The sequence below is a fragment of the Stenella coeruleoalba genome (genome assembly GCF_951394435.1).
Source record: "Stenella coeruleoalba genome assembly, chromosome: 7".
Taxonomy (NCBI): Eukaryota; Metazoa; Chordata; class Mammalia; order Artiodactyla; family Delphinidae; genus Stenella; species Stenella coeruleoalba.
Window position 1 is genome coordinate 48,359,782 of NC_137153.1, and position 18,251 is coordinate 48,378,032.

An 18,251-nucleotide genomic window follows, 5' to 3' on the forward strand; every position below is an offset into this window, starting at 1 on the left:
TGTAAATCTTAGTGAGGTAGGACCACTATATTCATTTTGCAGATGAGAAAATGAAAGCTCAGATAAGTTTACTTACCTAACAACCAGGACTTAAAGTTTGTCTGATTTTAGATGTCTTGTTTACATGTAGCCACATGTAAATAAGACTGTAAGCATTTCACAAGAATATTTTTATTTCACAAATACAGCACTTCATATCAGAAAGCCAAGATTAGGTTTGGGCAATAGAGCTAACACTGGGGTCAAAGAGAATTTGATTTATATCTAGACTTTACCCCTTACTAGCTGTGAGAATTTGAGTTAACTTCTCTGAGTTTCAACAAGCATAAAAGAGGTTAGAAGCCTTCAAAGTGTTCCTGCAAAGATCACAAAGTAACCAGTCCAGGTAAGTAATCAATTAATAGTAGCTAATGCTATTATTCATAAGTCAATAAAATGTATAAATAAAACTAATACACTGCATTAAAATTGAAATAAAAAATTAATTTAGGAAAAGAACACCCTTTTCCCCTGCTATGAATGTTTCTTTAGCCATAATAGGCATATTATTTACAATAGAATACCTAACTCATAAGAATATATAGTCAACTCTTGATAATCCAATAGCATATTAACTGGCTTGCAGTTAATCTGTGATTAAAGTGCCATAGTAACCCAGCTTTTCCTCCCTTGTTAGAGACAAGTTGGTTAGGAACCTGTGATGCCCAAACTCTTCCCTCAACCACACATACACTGTAGCTCCCAAATCCCCACCACAGCATTTCCACCCGAAGTGCTCTGGTCCCTGCCTTGGCACTTCAAATCCCACTGCTGGGGAAAGCTGAGAGAGGACTGGAATAATCAGTACTTGCCACCACATTAGTGGGTCCCCTAGCGAATAATTCTTCCTACATTTTTTGTGATATTTGTGATGTGATCCTCACTCCCCTGTAACTCTACCACTTACGCCAGTTAATAGCTGACAATATTGAAGAAGTATAACTTAGAAATCTGTGAGCAACTTTAAACCATTTTACTTGATTAAAAAAAAAAATTTCTTGGGCTTCCCTGGTGGCGCAGTGGTTGAGAGTTCGCCTGCCGATGCAGGGGACACGGGTTCGTGCCCTGGTCCGGGAGGATCCCACATGCCACAGAGCAGCTGGGCCCGTGAGCCATGACCGCTGAGCCTGCGCGTCCGGAGCCTGTGCTCAGCAACGGGAGAGGCCGCAACAGTGAGAGGCCCGCATATGGCAAAAAAAAAAAAAAAAATTTCTTGCTGTATAGCACAGGGAACTCTACTTCACTTCGCTGTACAGTAGAAACTAACACAACATTGTAAAACAACTACATCCCAATTAACAAAAAAATTTGTTTGCAAAACAAAATAAATTCTTGCCATTATATAACCATTTTAAGTTATATAAGTTTTTAGTTGGCTTAAATAGTTCAACACTAACTATAATATTTAGTTACTATTAAAATATTTAGTTACTATTAAAATTCAATACTAACTATAACATTTAAAATATTACTTAAATGATTCAATACTAACTATAACATTTAGTTACTACTACTAAATATTTTAATAGTTTAGTATTTTAATAGTTAAACTTAGTGATATCACAAAGAATTAAATAATAAACCCCAGGTAAACAGTCCCTGAGGCCCAAGTTAATACTGTATAAATACTGCTATGTATCTATATTATACTTCATAAAAATATTTAAAAAATTACCTTGGTGTTCTTCTAAATCCATGTCAAGTTGTCTAATTTCTTCATTAAGCTGATTTATTTTTTCTTTTATATCTGTTAACCTGTTGAAAATATTATTTAATGAATTTATGGCAGACAATTTAGATATTCAGTAAAAACATTTAGTGACGATGTTATGAAATCTTACATCTTTTTGAATCTGCAGAAACAATATCAATAAATAATATGCTTTATTCTGAGGGCAATACTATAAATTTGAGAGAAAAATCTTTTTTCATGATTCGCATTTAGAGTACAAAGTGTGTTCTGAGAATGCTGGCTTGCCTGACTTCAACAGTAGACCCTTCCCTGCCAGCCATCTTTTGAGCTTTACTTGTGATATTAAGAAAATAAAAAATCTTTAGCAACCTTCTTTTTGTAGGTTTATATAAACTAAACTAAGTTGGCAAGTTTGTCTTAAAAGTTAGAAAATAAGAGAAAATTTACCATTGAGAGAAGATTATATGGGTTGAAATTTTAACAAAAGCAGTTGTACTTATTACAAAGCTATAGTAATCAAGACAGTATGATACTGGAATAAGGATAGACATATCCTTTTAAGGATAGACAATGGAATAGAATTGTGAGTCTAGGAATAAGACCCTGTATCTATATACAACTGATTTTTGACAAAGGTGCCAAAACAATTAAACAGAGAAAGAACATTAAATAATATTTCTTAAAAGAATATTTCAACAAATGGTGCTGGAATAACTGGATATACACAAGCAAAAGAATAAAACTGGACTCCTACCTCATACCATACACAAAAGTTAACTAAAAGTGGGTCATAGATCTAAACATAAGAACTAAACTATAAAACACAAATAAAAAAACATAAGCATAAATCTTCAAGAAATTGAACTAGGCATTGCTTTCTTACATATGACACCAAAAGCACAGATGACAAAAGAAAAAAATAAATAAACCAGATATAATCAAAATTTAAAACTACTGGGACTTCCCTGGTGGCGCAGTGGTTAAGAATCCGCCTGCCAATGCAGAGGATACAGGTTTGACCCCTGGTCTGGGAAGATCCCACATGCCACAGAACAAATAAGCCTGTGCACCACAACTACTGAGCCTGCACTCTAGAGCCCATGAGCCACAACTACTGAAGCCTGTACACCTAGAGCCCACGCTCCGCAACAAGAGAAGTCACTGCAATGAGGAGCCCGGGCACCGCAACAAAGAGTAGCCCCCGCTCGCTGCAACTACAGAAAGCCCGTGCACAGCAATGAAGACTCAATGCAGCCAAAAATAAATAAATAAAATAAATAAATTTATTTAAAAAATAAAGTCTTAAAAAAAATTTTAAACTTTTGTGCTTCAAAGGACACCATAAAGAAAGTGAAAAGAAAACCCAAATAATGGAAGAAAACTTTTGCAAATCATTTATCTGATAAGAGACTTTATTTAGAATATATAAAGAGCTCTTACAATTCAATAATAAAACAATAAATAACCCAATTTAAAAATGGGCAAAAACACAGGGAGATCAGCTTGGTGCTTTGCGATGACCTAGAGGGGTGGAATAAGGAGGGTGGGAGGGAGGCTCCAGAGGGAGGGGATGTGGGGATATATGTATGCATATGGCTGATTCACTTTTTTGTACAACAGAAACTAACACACTATTGTGAAGCAATTATACTCCAATAATGATCTATAAAAAATAAATAAATAAATTTTAAAAATGGGCAGAGAATGTGAATAGACATTTCTCCAAAGAATATATATATATGACCAATAAGTACAGGAAAAAGAGTTTAAGATCATTCATTAATCATCAGGAAAATGCAAATCAATGATACCACTTCACACCTACTAAGATGGCTACACAGTAATCAAAAATGACAGACAATAACAAGTGTTGGTGAGGTCATGGAGAAACTGGAACACTTATACACTGCTGGTGAAAATGTAAAATGGTGCAGCTGCATTGGAAAATAGTCTGGCACCTCCTCAAAAAGTTAAATATAGAGTTACCGTATGAACCAGCACTCCTAGGTAAATTCCACTCCTAGGTAAATACCCAAGAGAAGTGAAAATATATATGTCCACACACAAAAACATGTACACGATTGTTAATACCAGCATGATCCATCACAGCCAAAAAATAGAAACAATCCAAATGTCCATCAATTAATGAATGGATAAATAAATACGGTATAGCCACACAAATGGGATATTATTTGGCAATAAAAAGAAATGAAATACTGATACATGCTACAACACAGATGAACCCTGAAAACATTATGCTAAGTGTAAGAATCCAGCCACATAGGACCATATATTGTATGCTTTCATTTATATGAAATGTCCAGAACAGGCCAATCTACACAGACATAAGGTACAGTGGTTGCTTAGGGCTGGGAATGGGGGATAAGAGGTGTGATGGTTAAGGGATATGGGTTTCTATTGTGGTGACTGAACTGTTCTGAAATTGACTGAGGTGGTGGTTGCACAACTCTGTGAATATAATAAAAAACTCTGAATTGTACACTTTAAATGTGAATTGTACGGTATGTATTATACCACAATAAAGCTGTTTTTAAAAAGCAATTATACTATGTAATGGCTCTTAACTAGACATTCAAAGAATTATTTAAAGCTATAAATAAAACTGAAAGCTGCATCAATATTGTCAGTGTGAAACACAGAAAAAATTACTGTAACAATATGCACCTCTTACACATTTAGAATGCAATTTAAAAGATGAGAAATGAATGTAAAATGTCCTAGTGTAAAAGTACTTACTGTCGCTCCATGCTGGCTATTTCCTGATTATCTTCTTTAACCTATAAAGGCATGAAGAGAAAACAGAATTTAAAGAATTACTCATTGTTAGGCTATCTTAAAGAGATTTTCCTTCTAGGGTGTGTACTAAAATATCAAATCTAGTCGCTTTAAACTTATTTCTTGAAATTCAGCCTTTGAAGTTAAAAGGAACATCATTAGGGAACTATTCACAGATTTTTCTTTCCTCCTCAAAGGAAGAGTGGTGACTGATAAATATCCATACCTATCCACGTGGCACCAAGAAGTTAACACATCTTCAGGCCTGGATCAATTTACATAAATATCTAGGATTTTTGAGCCTGTCTCCCCCGCCCTGCTCCCCCTGCTCCCCACCCCCAACCCATGCACACGGTAGGGCTGCCAGATTTAGCAATCCTCATTACATCTGAATTTCAGAAAAACAATGAATAACTTTTGTGGTATGTATTTGGAATACACTTATTGTCCTTACGTGTATACTTATTCTAAAAGATTATTCACTGCTTATCTGAAATTCAAATTTAACTAGTCATTCTGTATTCTATCTAGAAATTCTATACCAAGATCACACTCTTCGTCCCCTGCCTTCAATGATCTCTTTCCAAGGAACTTCAGAGATTCTAGATTTTGATACCTTTCTAGAATGATTCTAACACTTAAATAGCTCCTGAGTTGATCCCTAAGCCTCCTACAAACCCACTGGATTCAATCTAAGACCACAAAGGAGTCCCATTTGTAGGTTCCTGACTAGAGGTGCTCCCAAATATATAGGCTCCTAAGGGCTGTATATTTAGGGTGTCTCAGGATAAACAATAGGATAAATTAAAGCCAGTCTTGGGATAGTAAGAAAGCTACTGAACACATCTGACATAACATGGTGACATACTGTGATTTCACAGGACATTTTAATTCCATTCACTTCATGGTGGCACTGATAGAAATAACCACACAAAGTTGTCAGCCTTGGGGCACTTCATTTTCTAAATATGAGGCCCAAAACAAATAATGGAATACATCTTCAATAAGATTAATTATTTACTGATCAATAAGAAGAGTTTCAAGTTTTTCTTATAAGGATCCAAAACATGAAAAAATGACCAAAATATGCATGAAGACCATATAAAATTAGGATTTAAGCAAAAAAAAAAAAAACAGTTTATTTGAGAAATGACTTTTACCTAGATCTTCTTAGTCAAGCAGTTCATATTAATTTAGATGGAGTTCACTTTTCACTGTTTTTTAAGAAAATAAACTTATTAGTTTTCTGTTCAATTCATATGCCTTAAATAAAACAGACTGATACATTTACCAAATCCTGACATATTAAAATACATATGTTTGTTTTTCCTACCTGCTTAAGTAATCTCTCTCTCTCTTCCATTGGGGATCCCATGCTTTTTTCTTCCGCAATCATTTGATCTCGATGGGACTCCAACTCATAAAGTTTTTCATGCAACAATACAGCCTCCTGTTTTACCTGGGAGTGTGCTATTTCCTGAAGAGAATTAAAATAATTTTAGTATTTTATCAAAAACTATTCAAATAGTTTTCAGTTTATAAGACTAAGGACAAATTTAAACTACCAGCATCTTTAAATAGAGATATCAAGAACTTAGAGTACTCAATAATGCTACAAAGTACGTTTCTAAACATTGAAGAATAAAAATAAATCCCTGTATACTTTCATAAGCAATTTTCAGTCTAAGGTTCACAAGAAGGTGGTAGCTTTAGTTTATCTTCTAAATATAAGACCTAAACAAAGATAAAGACATCTCTACTAATGGGAAGATAATAAAGAAAATGTAACGATGTATGTATAACTTTAACCACAAAACCCAATCCAAAGTCCAAGGAACTGATCGCTAGAGGGAAGATATTTTCCCCTGAATAGATCATATATATGCTTTCCTACAAGTTTATGGGTTGAACTATATCCCCCAAAAATGTATGCTGAAGTCCTAATCTCCAGCACCTGTGAACGTGACCTAATTTGAAATGGAGTCCGTGCAGATTTAATCAAGTTAAGATTATCTTGAGGTCATTAAAGTGGACCTTAATCCAGTATTAACTGCTCTTTATTAGAAGAGAAGAGATAAAAAGCAGAGACACCCGAGGAGAATGCCATTTGATGATACAGGCAAAGAATGGAGTGATGTAGCTACAAGTCAAGGAACAAATGCCAAGGATCGACAGCCAGCACCAGAAGCTAGGAAGAGGCAAGGAAGGATTCCACCTAGTGTCCCAAAAGAAGTAAGTCTTTGATTTTAGACTTTTAGCCTCCAGAACTACAAGAAATTTCTGTCGTTTTATGTCACCCAGTTTGTGATACTTTATTACAGCAGCACTAGGAAACTAATAGACACGAGTAGCAAAATTATCATGTATTCACCACTGTTCTACTGTTCACAAAGAGAAAATAAGGGATGTGATAATTTTAAAAGATAACCAAAAGAGCTAGGGATGTTGGTGGTAGTGGTGATGATGATGATGAAAATGACATTTGAAGCTGTTATTTATTGAGCACGTATTCTGTGCCAGGCACTATACTTCATATTTTTTATATACTATCTCTAACACTCAAAGCAACTCTGTAAGATAGTACTATCATCTCTGTTTTACAGATGAGAAAACTGATGACCTGATATCTAAATAATTTTTCTAAGTTAACAAAAATAAAAGTTAATCATGAAAAAAAAGTTAATGATATCTGAAAACAGGCTCACAGTATGAACAAGATTTTTAAGAGGGGAGACCTCCTCCTTTTTGAAAGCAAAAGAGAAGGAATCTTAAAAAAAGGAAAAAGTGAACAAGAGGAAATGTTTGAAAGTCCATAGGCAAAGGGTTATATACACAGCTTAAGTAATGTATTAGCTTCAGGTGAAAAGGCATGATAATAAAATACCGATAGAAAAAATGCAGACATTTTGATGTATCCCTTTTCATAGTACCTCCCCCGTCCCTTTTGCTTAACCACCTATAGACATGTTCATCATTGCATCTTGATAAAACCACTCCTGAAGACTCAAGCTCTTGTTGACCTTTCACCTGATTTTTTTCACACTCCTATGAACTGGATCAGCAATACTTAGCACAGTAGGGAGCATACAGCAGATATGCAATAAACACTACTTGATTGATATTTGACATAATGTTATCTTGAAGAACAAATCTTCCCCCCCCCAAAAAGACCCACAAAGGAATCCAGCTAAAGTTAAACAGAATTAGGATATACATTTTCTTCATTTGAGAATACTGTAAGTTTTTTTAAATTCATGTAATTTTAGGCATACATGTACTAATGCCAAAGTAGAGTGGCATCAATAGAAACACTAATTCCAAGGTTATACCCTACACCTCTTCCTGTGGAAACTAATCTGCCAATGAAATAAGACCTAACTCTCTCCTACACACCCTAAAAAAAGATAGTGAGGAATTCTGAAAGCTGGCTGTATTAATACTATATAAATGCAGTCCTTATTCCTTGAAGCATATTTTTATTACCATAGAGATCAAAGAAAATAAAAATTCTGTGTACCCACATGTATACAACTGGATATAGAAAATCATCTTAATATTTTTAAGCAAACTAGTTTTTTCAATAGCAAATTTCCAAAAGAATGATTACAAAATACTCATGGTTTATTTCTTTTGCAAGCTAGGTGAAAGCAATCATGTCAATTTACAATTGTTACTAATCCTATCATCATTATAGCTACCTGAATACATAGGAAATCAAGAAAGGCAGGCAAGATTTGATGTACAGACAGTGGGAAGGTAGTCTGCAGAAAAAGAATGCATTGGCCAACAAATATATAAAGAGATACTCAACTTTTTGTATAAATAAATGAAAATTAAAACAAGATACTAATTTTAAACTATTAAACTAGTAAAAATGGAAAAGGTGGATGGATAATGCAGCTGTTAATGAGTACGGGGGAAATAGGCACTCTCATACATTGAGATTAGGAGTAGAAAATGGAACTTTTTTGGAAGGCAATTTGGCAATGTTACAACGTTTTAGAAGTTTGTACCTTCTGACCCAATGCAAGCAATTTATCTTAAGATACACTCGTAGTAACTTTGCATAAAATGTGTTTTCACTACAGCATTGTTTTATAATCTCAAAAAACTATCAATATAAACAACCTAGTCATCTACAAGGCTGTGCTATATATAGTCATACAATGTAATACACTGCAGTAATTTCAAAAAATGAGAAATATCTTAAGAGCTGACATGAATAGACATTCAAGAGAGAATGTTAGGTTAAAAAAAAAAAAGCTGCAGACAGCATATCCAGTGTACATCCCACTTAAGGTTTTTCTCAACAGTAAAATGAAGGTAGGATTATAGGATTGCTGTGAAGATAAAATGACAATGCTGGTGACATATGTAAAGAGCTCAAAAAAAGCACATAGTAATCACTCAATAAATGTGAGAGCAGTTCTGTCTGGAAAGAGGGAAAATAAATAGGCATTTTTACTTTCATCTTATTCAATTTTTTAATAGAAAACATGTTTTGTGACTTTAAAAACTCTTTAAATAAATAATAAAACAAATGCAAGCTTTTACATCTTTAAAGTAATGAACTGACTTCTCCATCTTCACTTGTCTTTAGTCTCTTGCTTGTATGTTTTTTTTTTTAACATCTTTATTGGAGTATAATTGCTTTACAATGTTGTGTTAGTTTCTGCTATATAGCAAAGTGAATAAGCTATATGTATATATATATCCCCATATCCCCTCCCTCTTGTGTCTCCCTCCCACTCTCCCTATCCCACCCGTCTAGGTGGTCGCAAAGCACCGAGCTGATCTCCCTGTGCTATGTGGCTGCTTCCCACTAGCTATCTATTTTACATTTGGTAGTGTATGTATGTCAGTGTTACTCTCTCACTTCGTCCCAGCTTACCCTTCCCCCTCCTTGTGTCCTCAAGTCCATTCTCTAGTCTGCGTCTTTATTCCTGTCCTGCCCCTAGGTTCATCAGAACCATTTTTTTTTTTAGGTTCCATATATATGTGTTAGCATACGGTATTTGTTTTTCTCTTTCTGACTTACTTCACTCTGTATGACAGGCTCTAGGTCCATCCACCTCACTACAAATAAATCAATTTCATTTCTTTTTATGGCTGAGCAACATTCTATTGTATATATATGCCACATCTTCTTTATCCATTTGTCTGTCAATGGACACTTAGGTTGCTTCCATGACCTGGCTATTGTAAATAGTGCTACAATGAATATTGTGGTACATGTCTCTTTTTGAATTATGGTTTTCTCAGGGTATGTGCCCAGTAGTGGGATTGCTGGGTCAGATGGTAGTTCTATTTTTTGTTTTTTAAGGAACCTCCATACTGTTCTCCATAGTGGCTGTATCAATTTACATTCCCACCAACAGTGCAAGAGGGTGTCTTTTTCTCCACACCCTCTCCAGCATTTACTGTTTGTAGGTTTTTTGATGATGGCCATTCTGACCGGTGTGAGGTGATACCTCATTGCAGTTTTGATTTGCATTTCTCTAATGATTAGTGATGTTGAGCATCCTTTCATGTGTTTGTCGGCAATCTGTATATCTTCTTTGGAGAAATGTGTATTTAGGTCTTCTGCCCATTTTTGGATTGGGTTGTTTGTTTTCTTGATATTGAGGTGCATGAGCTGCTTGTATAGTTTGGAGATTAATCCTTTGTCAGTTGCTTCGTTTGCAAATATTTTCTCCCATTCTGAGGGTTGTCTTTTCTTCTTGTTTATGGTTTCCTTTGCTGTGCAAAAGCTTTTAAGTTGCATTAGGTCCCACTTGTTTATTTTTGGGGTTTTTTTCCATTTCTCTAGGACGTGGGTCAAAAAGGATTTTGCTGTGATTTATGTCACAGAGTGCTCTGCCTATGTTTTCCTCTAACAGTTTTATAGCGTCTGGCCTTACATTTAGGTCTTTAATCCATTTTGAGTTTATCTTTGTGTATGGTGTTAGGAAGTGTTCTAACTTCATTCTTTTACATGTTGCTGTCCAGTTTTCCCAGCAGCACTTATTGAAGAGGATGTCTTTTCTCCATTGTATATTCTTGCCTCCTTTATCAAAGATAAGGTGACCATATGTGCGTGGATTTATCTCTGGGCTTTCTATCCTGTTCCATTGATCTATATTTCTGCTTTTGTGCCAGTACCATACTGTCTTGATTACTGTAGCTTTGTAGTATAGTCTGAAGTCAGGGAGCCTGATTCCTCCAGCTCTGTTTTTCTTTCTCAAGATTGCTTTGGCTATTCGGGGTCTTTTGTGTTTCCATACATTGTGAAATTTTTTGTTCTAGTTCTGTGAAAACTGCCATTGGTAGTTTTAAATTACCATTAGATTTTGTGTGCCTCAGCAAGGCAGAATGATTTTTGTACAGGGTAGGTACTCAATAACTGAATCTGCTTTCTTACTAAACTAAGATATTTGCAGTCCTGAATAGGAAAAAAAATTATTACATTTCTATTAGTAAACTACTAAATAAATATGTACCTGAATGAGTTCCATTAATATATTTAACTGAATTTTCTTTTGTAGCTGAGTAATATGAAAACTTTTACTTGATTTTTACTTACAGATTCCAAGCTCTCTTTTTTCATGTTCAGTGAATCTAGTTGTTGCTGAAGTGTATCTAATTCCTAAGAAGAAGGAAAAAAATCAAATATATAGGCAAATTACATTAAGAATAATTTCCTTCTCAACATTTTAAATACAGATGTGACAAAGTAAATTTTGTAAATTTTTTCAACCCATATCTTAAAATCTGACTAGAATTTATTAACATTCATTATTTCTATTTTTGCCAATTTATTTCATTATTACTAAAAACCTTGCCAAGATCAACCTTTTAAAATACTTATGAGCTTTTTAAAGGGAGCCAGAACTTTTCACAGTGAATCATCACTGTATTCTGAGAATATCAAATATCAGAATACTTCAAATTAATGATGATACTGTTTAAAGTTATAATTTTTATTTGTCTTTTTAACCATGTTTCCATATCTTTTGCCTATTTTCTTTTAAGGCCAAGACCTGTAGCCATTTATATGGCTCACTCTTAGGGATAAGTCCCTTGAACTGTTTATAGTTGACCCCTGAATAAGACACGTTTGAGCTGCATGAGTCCAATGACATGTGGATTTTTTTCAAGAAATACGTACTACAGTACTACTCAATCCATGGATGGTTTAATCCGTGGATGTGGAACCTTCGATACTGAGGGTCAACTATAAATTATACACAGACTTAAACTGCACAGGGGTCAGTGTGCCTAACACCCAAGGTGTTCAAGGGCCAACCAGACCCATTCAAACACCCCTGTGTGATATTAGCTATATTTTGATAATATTTTGGTATTTTTATAATATTCTTTCATCAATGTTTCATTATATGTTATAAATTCTGTCTAACATAAAAAGTTATATTAAATTTTCAATAAAGGATTATCTGAGAAACTAGAACTACATTCATTATTGGCATTTGCAGGGACTAATTCTCTGTTAACTGGTTAAGGGATATCTGGACATGAAAGGGCACTACCTTGTAAACCTGAGTCACTACCATGAGTGAATGTTGAGAGGATTCTCAATAATCCCTCAGTAGACATCCAAATTTCTCATTTAAACACCATAATTAGGGGACAAAAGCTGTTCAAATTAAGGGCATAGCAAGTAAACGACTTGCTGTTTATTAGGCAGGAAGAAAAGGAAAGAAAGTAAATATCCATATGGCTCTGGTGTATGAGGACTTTTAATGTTTTCATTAAAAGTTCATTAAAAAACAATTGTTTCATGTATCTTTATGACCTGCAAAAATGAATGATGCATAGAACTGAATAACAGAGTAAAAGCTAGGTCATTATGCAACATAAGAAAACGAAATTTTCTAGATCAGTGCTTCCTAAATTCAAATGTCCATATGAATCATCTTGTTAAAATGAAGACTTTGATTAGTAGGTTTAGTCAAGCTCTCAAGGGATGCCAATGCTGCCCACCTTCAGATCACCTTTTTAGTAGTAAGACTGCTATATGCCCAGCACAGAGTAGTAATTAGTATTACCTGCAACAATTTCTCATTCATGGTTTTCATTTCTATATACTTGACTTGTTTTTCTGGAGGCATATTTTTGATAATGCCCTCTGCTGCTTGTTTTTCCTGTTCAGTTTCTTCTTCTACACTTCTAATTTGTTTTTCCTTCCTGAAATCAAAGGTATACAATATTCCTCTTACAATATTGAGGGGAAAAATCAATTAACTTTACTCAGTCTCAATTAAGTAGGATACGTAAAAGTTATTTAACCATAGTTTGTGATCTAAAAGTCCCTATAGATGTACACACAAATTTTATTTGACCTGTACAAAATTTGGCCCCATCAACACAGACTTATTGGGACTTCCCTGGTGGTGCAGGGGTTAAGAATCCGCCTGCCAATGCAGGGTACACGGGTTCAATCCCTGGTCCAGGAAGATCCCACATGCTGCAGAGCAACTACGCCCGTGAGCCACAACTACTGAGCCTGCGCTCTAGAGCCCACGAGAAACAACTACTGAGCCCGTGTGCCACAAATACTGAAGTCCGCATGCCTAGAGTCCATGCTCCGCAACAAGAGAAGCCACCGCAATGAGAAGCCTGCTCACCGCAACAAAGAGGAGTCCCAGCTCACCGCAACCAGAGAAAGCCCGCGTGCAGCAACGAAGACCCAACGCAGCCAAAAACAAATAAATTTATAACAAAACAAAACACAGACTTATTTTACATCTTTCTCTTCTCAATCTCCAAATCCTTGTATTTCCTTATTCTCCACTTTACTTTCTTATAAAAAACCACAAAGATTATCACAGAAAATCCTTAAAGTCTTATACATATGAGAATGTATTTGCACTTTTTGTTATCATACCCTCAAGAAAAACAAGAGAGTTAAATTTTAGAATAGTGGTTTTCAAGTATCTTTTAGCTATAGAATTCTTTGATCAAATGAAATCTTGCATGGAAGTTTACCACATAAATCATCTCAAGTAACACAGCTCTGACTGCACTGGGGAGTAGGAAGACCAACAGTGCAATTTGATTAAAAAATTCATAGCTTTAGATTAATATATTTTGCTTAAATTCCCTTTTATCTACTGCTTTAATTAAAACTGGTATTGATATTTCACAAATTATCAACTGTACTTTAGCACTGCAAAATAATAAGCTAATTTCCTTGAAAATATAACAGGAACATTATAAGTCTAATCATGTAAGTAGTAGTAATGAAATTAATTACAAACAATAACAATCTTTATCATATAATCACAAGAAATACCAGTGATGTGCCACTTATTACCTATGCAAGATCAATTATAAATAAGGTAAAGAAAAATTCTGAAAAAAATAGAGGTAAGATGCTAGTTATCATGTAAATACTTCAAGATTTACATATAAAAAGCTTGCTTGAAGATAAATTCTCAGTCTCAATATCATAAATTTCTACTTTGAGTTTCAAAATATAATTATTCTATTCAATCTCTTTCAAATGTAGATATCGTTAACAGTTTTCATAATCACTAACTGAGCCTCATAGATCCACATATCTATCCTCCACACACTTTACACATTCATACCCTAGTACCAGAATAAGATAATCTAAACTCAGAAATTTTCCTACAGAGAGCATCTCATAATAACCAAATAAAAGATGAACATAATGAAACAGACAACCTGGAATTTCTATTTATTTTTGTCTCATTATTGAACAGGAAGTGATGTCTTCACTTTGAGCCTCAATTACTATAACATAAAAAAATGTGTCTGCTGCTGCTACAATTTACACAGGTATATGCATGTGCTCATAGAAATTTCAAACAGAAAAGATTATCTATTTCAATCTCTTTGTTTCACAGATTAAGGATACTGAAGCCCAGAGAAGTTTGTTAGATCTAACTCATTCTGAACTCCATGATTATTTACTACCAACAATGAATCTTAACCATGTTTTTGCCCGATATATCTACTACAGTTAGATGGGAACTAATGTTGTAACGTATTCCATTTTACAGAGGGGAAGTTACACAAGGAAGCACAAGGAAGGTAACTGATTTTTTTGAAGGTCACGTAATGGCCAAGGGTCGGGTCTTGATGATTTGAGCAGTCTGCTCCTGTTATAACTTGGCAGTAAAACTACCAATGATGGTGTCATAAAAATGAGTAAACAACAAAGTTGAAACTCAGTGGAATACAAAACTTGGTGGAACCTTTTCAACTTGAATCTTTCAAAATACAAAGTACCTTTAGGATCAACACTTAAATCACTTTAGCAATGTATCTTTCAAATTATGCATTCTCAATATTATATACTTTAACTCACAAAGTAAATTTGTTAATATTTAAATTTTCTAAGATTAAGAATCACAAAGGTTAAGCAAGCCACCTTAGTTGTTACACTGAAAAAGTCAAAGATGACTTTAAGAAATTATTCTTCTAGTCAATCTTTTGCTAAGGAAGTCTAGTTTCTTTCTTTTTTGTTTTTTCCACCTGTTCACGGTACAAAGGTTAAAACAAAGTGAAATAAAATCATATGACATACTTTTTTTTTTTAATGGTGTGGAAGAAAGAGAGTACATTCCTTACACACCAGTCTCGGAGACAAAAGAAAAAAGGAAAGGTAAGATCCTATATATTTATAGGTTCAGTGATTACTGATGAATTTTTTTAAATCATATTTAAACTTGTTAAGTCTATACAAAAATCTCTGTCTCTAATAAGTGATGAAAGAGAAGAAAATATTATTGTATTTTTCACAAGATCTACCTTAGAAATATAAACCTGGGACATGGCCAAAAAATCTTTCCCAAATAAATTGAAAACGTAATAAAAATTAATTATTTTTCTTTTGAAAATAAAAGGTTTCATCTAACCAATCAAATTTATAAGATCTTTTTATTTTGAAATATGTTAATCACAGAGCATTTTGAAGTGATATTAACTTAAAAACAAATTTGTAAGATGAAAAAAGACTGACTACCAGGTGATAATTGTTGAAACTACGCAATGACTATCCTACTTAGAGGTTTTTTCTTGATAGTTTCCATTATAAAAGTTTTTAAGTTTGAAAAAAGAAGTTCTATAAAATTACAAGAGATAAGTTAATTGTGAATTATTAATACCTTACTCCAAATACATTGAATTCTGGTATAAATATCTAAAATATTTAATGACAAAACTGTATTACAGTATATACATTTTATTTAACAAAACCAAAATAATTGCAATATCTTTTTATTTCATGGTATATAATAGTCATATAAAGTACATGACCAAAAACTTCTCAGAAACTTGTACTTGAAACTGCACTAAGAAGAACATTGTTTCTTTTTTAATATCTACCATTTCCTTTTGTGAAAATTTTGTGTAATATAGGTTATAGGCTATATAAAAGGGCACTTAATTTTGTAAGATAGTTTTTAAAAAAACTGATATTCCATTTATTCTCTATTTTTTAATCACTAAACTCAAGCCCACATATCATTTCAAAATAAATATCAAATTGAAAAAAAAAATCCAAAGGGAGAAAAAGGCAATAATAGCTGTTTCCTTTTAAATCAACTTTTTAAATAGGGTAAACTGACTCAAGAACAATTTCTGCATAAACTATTGGCTAGTTATTCTGCCAATCTGATGTCTTCAAGATAGCCAATAAAGCTAGCAAATGCTGCTGTCTAAGGATTTGTCTATTTAGTGTTGTGATGGTCAACATACACCTACCCCATCTTTCAATCTTTCCCCTCTCAAAACATGTACAAATATATGAAAAGCCCCATGGACCTTGTGGCTCAATCAATGCATTTCATAGCTTTAGACCTAATAATGGTTTAGATCTATTGACTGCTTTCTTGTACAGAATCTATCTTAAGCTCTAAGTATATATAGTTTCTAACTCTAAAATTTATCAAATAGAAGGAAAAAAAAGATTCCTTTTCCAACCCTTACGATTTTATTCACTTTAGCATACTGGAGAAGACAATTATTAGTATAACACAGATGATAAAGATAATAAATACAAGACAATCCTCTGTCTCCATTTTCACAAGTCTCACAGTCCCACCTGACCTCCATTACCTTCTCCGGCTGCTTCTATTCCACATAAACTCTTTAGTTTAGTTAATTTTCTTTGTAGCCTATCTGCTTCCTTTATTCACCCTTATCCTATTTATTTCTTGGGGGAAAAAAAGAAGCTCTTTTTCCTTACCACTGCCCTACCCACATGGGCATCCTACAAAAACATCAGGAAGAATTTCACTACACCATTGAGAAATACTGAAACAAGCCACTAGAGAGGTTGCACACTTATTCCTAGAAATCACTAAATACGGGTAAACTACCTTTTATTTATGATTTAGGGATCTCCTTTTGTAGGCAGTGGTCTGGAATAAGTGATAGCTTGAATTCATTTCTGACTCTAAAAGGGATTCTATTATGATCTACGTTCAAATTGTAAAATCTAGGAGAACAGTGGCTTTTTCTTCAAACTTTGATTTAGCCATGTAAAGAAAGAAAGTGGAAAAGGAATAAACATAAACAGATCATCAGATGGAAGGCAATGAGGAAGTTAACTAGAATAGACCAGTACTCGCATAACAATAAATTCCTCATTGCTAATGCAGCAACAGACTTTAGTAACTTGAAATGAATCTTGCTCACCGAGTAGTTTCTTACCTCCTGCTCTCGTGGAATAAATTTTCCGAAAAAATCATAAGCAACTAATTGTAACAAGTGCAATAAGAAGGCTCAAAAGACTAAATTTTAACCACTAAGGATGATAGTAACAGGACATATTCATATCATTTCAAACAGATCATTTGTTTGCAGCAGTTTCTTATTTATTTCTTATTTATTTATTTATTTTTGATGTGGACCATTTTTTAAAGTCTTTATTGAATTTGTTACAATATTGCTTCTGTTTTGGTATTTTGGCCACAAGGCATGTGGAATCTTAGCACCCTGACCAGGGATTGAACCTGCACTCCCCTGCATTGGAAGGCCAAGTCTTAACCACAGGACCGCCAGGGAAGTCCCTATTTATTTATTTTTTAATAGATCTTTTTAAAATTAATTTTTATTGGAGAATAGTTGCTTTATGCAGCAGTTTCTAATGTTGACTTTAACAAAACAGAAATAAAAATAAGAAATATCAAGGTCATGAATAAAATGACTAAATGGAAAGTACTTATAGTAAGAAGAATTACTGAAATAAATGGCAGTTTCCAGTTAAACATGGCATGTTGAATGTACCCACTAACTTTGACTCCTGTCCAAAACCCTACTAAAATGAAAATAAAAGGTAATTTGAAGTATATAAACTCATAAAGACAAAAAGAATGGAAGAGGAAACAACAGCAATAAAATCTAGAAACTAGAAAGCTAACAGTTAAGGGCAAACTGACTGGGAAAGCAAAATTCTCCCAAGCCAGCAGTGGGGAAAGCTGAGAAGCCACTTGATTTACACTGCAGAATCCCTAGACGGCCCAGAGATTGGCAGTACCAGATATTCTAGAAGTAGAAAAGGAGGGGCTGAAACATAGTTGAAAGTCTTTCTCCCTGACACTGCCCAGCCAGGTAAAGGTCCTCTCCTACCTAAGCAGAAAAATAAGGCTTCTGTTTTTTTGCTCTGGGGAAAATAAAACAAACAGAATCTGGGCACTAGGCACAAGTGACTGCAGGGACGTTATGCCAAAAGCAGGGAGAGTAAGTTAAAGTT

General features: G+C 34.1%; 1 protein-coding gene across 1 annotated transcript in view; it reads right to left on the reverse strand.

Moving 5' to 3' along the window:
* IFT74 (intraflagellar transport 74) overlaps positions 1-18,251 on the reverse strand; it is a 79,022-nt gene that overhangs the window by 33,007 nt on the left and 27,764 nt on the right. Inside the window, exons 9-13 of the mRNA XM_079927806.1 lie at positions 12,574-12,712; positions 11,091-11,153; positions 5,862-6,005; positions 4,490-4,530; positions 1,715-1,794 (exon numbers count right to left, since the gene is read on the reverse strand). Coding sequence (XP_079783932.1) covers positions 1,715-1,794; positions 4,490-4,530; positions 5,862-6,005; positions 11,091-11,153; positions 12,574-12,712 — 467 coding nt within the window. The remainder of the gene's footprint in view (positions 1-1,714; positions 1,795-4,489; positions 4,531-5,861; positions 6,006-11,090; positions 11,154-12,573; positions 12,713-18,251) is intronic.